The 7287-nt window shown below is 37.8% G+C and overlaps 1 protein-coding gene across 1 annotated transcript; it reads right to left on the reverse strand.

Moving 5' to 3' along the window:
• Positions 1-457: 457 nt before the first annotated feature.
• Positions 458-5891, reverse strand: LOC148070432 (sorting nexin-5). Its single transcript, XM_087800386.1, has 14 exons — positions 5661-5891; positions 5143-5253; positions 4400-4507; positions 3962-4022; positions 3757-3881; positions 2653-2736; positions 2510-2584; positions 2339-2369; positions 2158-2245; positions 2044-2083; positions 1887-1973; positions 1738-1827; positions 894-959; positions 458-827 (listed from the first exon to the last, which is right to left on the reverse strand). Exons 1-14 carry the CDS (start codon positions 5664-5666, stop codon positions 687-689), a joined length of 1113 nt encoding a protein of 370 aa, XP_087656512.1. The 5' UTR covers positions 5667-5891; the 3' UTR covers positions 458-686.
• Positions 5892-7287: the final 1396 nt, after the last annotated feature.

Below are 7287 nucleotides of genomic sequence, written 5' to 3' on the forward strand. Positions count from 1 at the left end.
TCCCTTTCAATTCTGGTCTTGGCAAATGACCTATTCAAAATTTTAAATTGCATCAAAAGGTTTTAGGATCAAAACTGTTAACTAAACTGTGAATGACATAGTGTTTCGATCATATAGTAAATTACATCTTATAATCTTGTCCTCCATGTCCACAAAGTCACAGAGTTCTGTCCTAAGATATTTATTAAACAACATTTCTTCGGGGTGGGAGAAAGATTGGGTCGAAATAAAAATATTAACATGGAAGGAAGGAATTTTATTTTATTTTATTATGTCATATCATTCTCACAAATTGTAAACGTCTTTATCGAAGTCAATAGTTACTAATAATCCAGAGAAGAAAATGGAAAATCCTCAGTGATTTAAGTCACTCTGTAGTTGTTCATGTTTCACTTTAGTGTAATTCGTTCATTTGAATGTATTAGAAAATACATGTATGTTAATGAGAAAAAAGAAAAACTTTTTTCCATCTTTATTTAAATGTGAGATGTTGAGATAAAAAAAATTGTTCCTGACTGTTAATGTTTAATTAAAATATATATTATTTTTCCCTGGTTAAGCTTTTGGGTGAGCACGATTCATGAAATTAGAAAATGTGTCCCATAAACATTTTGTTAAAAAAAACTTGTGAACTCAGGTTGGGGTTAGTTTATCTGCAATATTTCCTATGTGATGATGATGTGCAGCTACAAGCCCATGGCGCGGAATATTTCCAGGTGCTGGTTGAACTGCTCAGAACTTTTTCTTGCAGTTTCCAGCTGCTTCTCACACCACTGAACCATCGACTGCTGCAGCATCAACAGACGTGCTTCCTCAAACCGAGCAATCTGCAGAGAAACGGTCAAGAAAATTGATTAAAATGAGTTTCATTTTGGTTAAAAGGAGTAAAATACCTCCTGCTTGGCAACGTTGGAGATGTGATCGAACTCTTCTTCTGCTTCTTTCTTCAGAACTTCCATCTACACACGAGTGAAAGTTGAACTTCATGAGCAGATGTTCAGGTTCTGTACATATAGACAACACATGGATTCCTAGTTCTTAGTTGCGGTTTTAACTGAAGCACTTCAGCGACATCTGCTGCTTAAAAGTGGAACAGCCTGGATTGAGAAACAATTGAAATCATTCATTTTCAAACATAATTTAAACATGACAACATTTTATCTATATATTTAAAAAAAAGTCAGAAATAATCTTGTTGGGAGAAATTACAGTTGTATTAACTTAAAAAAATAAATTCGATTAAATGAATAAATGTTGTTTTTGTTGACAATAGAGTTCTATTGGAGATTAGCACTGTGAGTAAAAGTGAATTATTTCCAGATAGAGTCTGTCAACCCCATCATGCCAAATCAAATTTTACATAAATGTGATGTGGCTCTGTGTAGAGACCTCTTATTTTTGGTGTTGATCTTGTCTTGGTTCTCTCTGTCTTGCCCTGTCTCTGGCTTTAATAGTGTATATCCTTAAATTATATCCATTACACATGTTGATACAATTCCACAAAGATCAACTGAAAGAGCAGAAATCCACGCCATTATTACAATGATAAAGTTTAATTACTTGAGCAGATTATGTGAATTATGTATGTGCTGCTTTTTTGTCTTGAATTTGGTTTTGACCTGGAAAAATTGTTGTCCTGGTCTTGTTTGGTCCTGGCTGAAGTGGTCTTAACTACAAGTATGGATGGGATGATGGATTTGTGACTGAAAGAGTTCAGAATGTGTGTCCGACACTCACAGCTTCCTTCTTGACAGGTTTGGCCTTCACTGCATTTCTTCTGGCAGTTTCCATTTCCACCAGTTTGGAGGTTCTTCTGAAAAGCATCTCCTGCAGTGAAAAGTTTTCTTCATTATTGTGGAATTGTTGCTGGAGGCCAAACTCTTCACCTTCTCTGCCTCCTGGTAGCGAGACTCCAGGTCCAGGCCCAATCCAAGAGTGTTCAGGTTGTTGTCCGCGACACTGGTCATGCTTTCCTGTGAACACAAAGAATCAAATGGAATTATTGTAACAGAGGTTTACTTTATAGAGGATTTAAACAGGTACCTTCATGGAATCAAAGACGGCTGAAAGTTTCACACAGATCCTGAGAGAGAAAAGGCTTTTTTATATGTGTGCGGTAGCGCCCTCTAGAGGAACGCTGGCAGAAGACATTCTCACGTGGAAAAAGCTTGTTTTTCTGGATCATCTCCAGGTTCCACACAGAGATGAAGAGATGCAGCGAAGTGTGCAAAGGCCAGCGCTATTTCTGTCAAACAAGACATTTTTTTGTGTTAGAGCTTGATTTTACTTTTTTAAATAAAAAATAATTCCTTAGTTGTTAAAATAGTTGATTCCTCACTTTGCTCTGTTTGAACCACGTCCAAGAATCTCTGCAGGAAAAGATTTTTTATTTTTTGAAGTCTGAACACCTATATAATTAATTTAAAGTGTATACATGTTTTCTTAGCTATGAAAATAATTTCTTTATAGTGACTACAGTCCTCAATTTTTTTTAAAAAGCAAGCCGTACCTCCATCGAGTTCTTAGTGTAGCCAGTCAGAAGATTATTGTGGTCTCGCTTGGATTGAAAGAAGTCGTCTACATCCTGCAGAGAGAAGAGTTCAAAAGTGACCTCATGGCATGAACGTTTGCAAGATAGGAAAGGACGAGAACCTTGTGGCCTTCTTTCCTCATTCCCTCCATAGCATGACTCAGGCGGTTGAAGAGGTTCTTCTTGGATTTCTGTCGGCCGGGTTGCTTGATGTAAACATAGAAGAAAACCTGGTTAACTTTGTTTACATGCCTTTAAAAAAGGATATATTTTAATCGGACAACCACCCCTCCATCAGAGGCGAAGAACCATTGGTTTGAATATGCACCACTTAAAGAGCATTGCAGGGGATTAGAGGAATTGCTGTTTGAGACCTGGCGCCTCTTTTACCGGTGAAATGTGAAGTATATAAATGCATTGGTCCTCAATGCCAATTTCAAGCAATTCAGTTTGGCTTTGGAAAGAAGTCCAACTTCCTTGGTAGCACTGGGGATTTGGAAGTTTTGTGTTGTATTTTGTGTATTGTTTCTCAAGATAACTATGCTATGATTTAACATTTAAAAAATAATCACTATATTTTTCAAGATGACTACTCAGCTCCAGATGCATGTTTTTAGTGTTTAAAGTTTTCAAATGAATGAGTAAAATTCCAGTCATGTGTTTCTCTTCTCTTTTGTAAATAATTTATATTTTATAGTTCAGAAGGTTATAAATATTTTACTGTGTAACCTTTCAATAAAAAAGAACCAAGAGGGGTATGTTTGGTTGCCAATATTCAAGAATACAGCAAGCATGTTTCTGGATACCATCTGGAGTTTATAATCCATGCATTTGTCTCTTCTTTTTTAGAATATTGTAACAGTTTATTTTCATGCTTTTAAACATCTAAATTAAACAAGATTAATTACAATTATACCTACATATTAAATTACTACATGTCACATTTAAAGAAGTGTCCAGTCCTGTTTAGTGTTGGAACACCTCCCATAAGAAGAGTTCTACTTCATGGTTGTACGCTCTCTAACCGAGAGCTATTGGTCAGTTTTAGCCTTGGTGTTAACCAATAGCAAAGCTCGGTTAGAGGGAATAGCACCATGAAATGTCATGATTATATAATATAATATAGGTTCATACTGAAGCATGTGTCGTCTTTTAAATTGCTAAAACTGGACTTTAGCTGTACTGTTTAATGGCTGTAAGGAAAAGTGTGTTTAGGCTTTACTCACATCTGGGCTGGTTAAAAAGGTCTCAAAAGCTTTATTTTTGCTGAGTATTTTGTGAGCAGCCACCTGGCGGAGGAACCTCTGGAGTGCAGTAGCATACGGCCTCCATTCTCCCAGTCCCAGGAAACCTTCAAATCATTAAAACAAATAACACTGTTCCCTAAGTGACTTTATATTCCTGTCACTGAAGTACTTCAGATATACTCACCAAGCTGCTTTATGACCTTGACGGATGCATTGATTTGAGCTTTCCCAGGAAGAGGAGGAAACTTGGGGGGGGGGAAAACAAATGTTTTTTGATACAGATATTGTTAGTGGCTACAGATGTGCAAGTATTGTTAATGTGATTGTTTAACAAAGTGCAGTATTAATATTATTTCAGGTTTGTTTATCTGATAATGTTTCATGGGTAACATGTGGCAGTTAAGGAAGTGCGACAGAAACACTTCCTGTTTGGAGAACTGACTTCTCTATCTACAGTTTCAGTTTCAACTGCTACAAATGCCCCTTTGAATAGATGATTACCCTTAGACTTGTTAATGTATTTTTGTATATCAGGAAAACATGTTTGAAGGGTTTCATACGAGAGGGTTTACTGGTCAGACAGAGAAGAACTGCGTCTGATCAGTTCAAGTAAAGTACTTACAATGACTCCTTGTAATCCTGGAACCTCCTCCTGGGAGAATAAATGCTGCTGCAGCCATTCGAAGTCATCATAGGTTCGGTCTACGATGTACTTTCCAGTCCCAGACAGCTAAAAACACAATGACAACTGACAATGCATTGAGGGACCTGACAAGCAGCATCAGTATCAGTCCGAGCAGAAAGTGGTTGTAGCTTTAGCCAAGGCTTGGTAAGACCAATGAAAAGAACTTCCGTTCTGACCTCATCGGGATTCGCATTGAGTGACGAATAAAAACGGTGGAGACAGGGTAATGTCAACCTCTGGTTTGCCGATCACGGATGTGGTCTTCCTTTTAAAAAGCGGGGTCAGAGAGTGTTTTCTAACTATGACACTCTTCGGGCTCCCAAGTCTATTCAGGGTAACAGCAGAGGAAGATCGGATGATTGGACGATGGTGTGTGGAGCAGTAGACCACATCTTCACCCCTCAGCAGGATCTATGGAGGTTCAAAGGAGTCTGCTCAACCAGGTCATGTGTGTTGTGGACTTGGATGTCCCGTAAAGGGTTGTCCCGGTGGACTGAACCTGTGCTTATCAGGCACTTAATTACAAGATTCTGGTCACATTTTCTGTAATTAGTGGGACATCTTTCTATTGAGGGTTGGACTACGCCATGGCTGCTCTTATCAACAATTCTATATGAATTTGAATGGACATACAATCTTGGTGCAAACAGGGTAAGAGGTTCAATGAATATGTTTCTTACCTTCTGAGCAACAACTATGAAGACCAGATTGTCTCCATCTTTCGTCAGCTCGGTTATAGTGATGCTGTCACCGTGAACGCTCAGTGAAGATGCCACCTCCTTTACTTCTTCCTAAAGTACAAGAGTTGTACTGGGGTTAAGATGGTGCTTTGCTGATGTCACCACAAATTCATAGCAGCTGACAAGAGAGCAAACCTAATTTGGGGATTACTTCAGTAGGGTTGCTAGTAGATCGTTTTATTATTATTATTGTTGTTTTTAATTATATGAAATACATTTTTCCAGATTTTTCTAACCATAATAAGTAAACATTGGTCTGTTTAATCTGTATTTTTTCAAACAGTATTTTTCTCCAAGTGGCATTGGATCTTCTCATCTTTAAATTAGAATTTAGCTGACATTAAAGTATACTTTAGAATTTGTTTTCCTTGTTTTAATCATTTAACATCTATATATATAGCCAAAGTTAAAAAAACCATTTGTAATAATAAAGTGAAGATATTTGGAGTTGTACTCACCATCATCCTCAAACTGTGGAGTAAGAGTTTCTCTGATGATTATCTTCCCCTTTTTAGACTTTTACCAGTTTCAGTACATTTATTTCTGTTATACTCATACAAAACTCCAAAAGTGATCTGCTCTCCCGTGTTCAGTGTAACATGGTCCAACTGCTGAGCGAGCACAGGATTTCCTCTCGGTCAAAGTGCACACTGGTCCTGGAAGAAATGTGAACAATGGTGCCCGACGTAAAGTGCTGGCAAAGGCAAAAAAAAGAGGAGTAATTGAAGTGGGAGTTAGTGAGTAACCCAGGTACACGCCCCCACACAGGCGAGCGAGACCAAACTATCCAATCGGATCCATCAATAAAAACATTACAGCCTTGCAAACCAAGCAACTGCTGTATCTTGAGGTTATATACCAATAACTTGTTACATTTCAACATGGACCAGGTTAAAGATTTTATTAGTCACAAAGCATAATAGCATTTCAAGAAAACTACAAACAGGACACATAAATACTTGATATTCTTTGAATCATTCATTCCTAAAAAAATAAATATTCTTCATTATGATTGTCATCAACATAGTGAAAATCACTCGAGTAAAACTGGTCATTCATAGACTCGTCTGTTTCTCTGAAAATGTCAGATAAAGTGAGGCTTGTCACATCAGGTTCAGCCCAGGAGGGTTCTTTCAGGACATCTTTGTTGGCTAAACTATCATAAAGCCTCCTCCTCTTCTGGTTGGACAGCACTCTGTGGGCTTGAAGAGCACAAAACAAAGTTTATAAACACAAATGAAAGGATATATTTTTTATTAAAACTTATTTTTCTTTTACATATGCATTTAGAAAAACTGTCGACTGCAGTGCTTTTGAGGATGAGGCGTTGATGTAATCAGATCAATATATATTTAGGCTTCTCTGTGACCCATGCTGTGCTTATTTGTCAATCTTGTTCCTCATCATTTTAAGGACTTGATTAGAAAATAGAAAACATTTTTAAGAGGTTAGTTTGCTTTTATCATTGCTTTTTGCAGTCATGTTGCCTCTCAAAATGTAATATTCATCCAAACTATCAAAATCTTACTAAAACTATTAAAAACAAGACATGAATCGGTGCTGAGCGCAGGATTTGCTCAGGTGAAAAAAGAAATAAAATACACCCCACCTTCAGAAATCTCCAAGAATTTCTTCTGAGCTCCAACGCTCTTGTTCTTATCTGGATGATACTTGATGGCCAGTAACCGGTAAGCTCGTTTTATCTCACTGGCTGCAGCTGTTGGTTCAACATGAAGGCATTCGTAGTAACCCGTGCTTGTTTCAGAATGAACCAGGGACCAGATGACTGTCCAGGAGACCAGCAGGAGCAGGCAGTCATTGGCATGAGGGAGCATAAAGTTCACTGCCATGGTTGTCTCATGGAGCTGAACAGGAACTCCTTTAAGTGCCCGAGCAAATTAATTTTGAATAAACTTCTTTCTACTTTTAACAAGACGCCGTTGCTGTTTGTTTACATCTGCGTGTCCAACTATACGTCTATTAGAAATAAACTTTTAAGGTTTTAAAAAATGTTGTTTTTGCAGCCCCCTCTGCTGCCGCTAGAGGGAGGTGTCGCTGTCGCTGTTGTTCTTCTTCTTCGTTGGT

Source organism: Callionymus lyra, chromosome 10, assembly GCF_982586985.1.
Source record: "Callionymus lyra chromosome 10, fCalLyr1.hap1.1, whole genome shotgun sequence".
Lineage (NCBI taxonomy): Eukaryota > Metazoa > Chordata > Actinopteri > Syngnathiformes > Callionymidae > Callionymus > Callionymus lyra.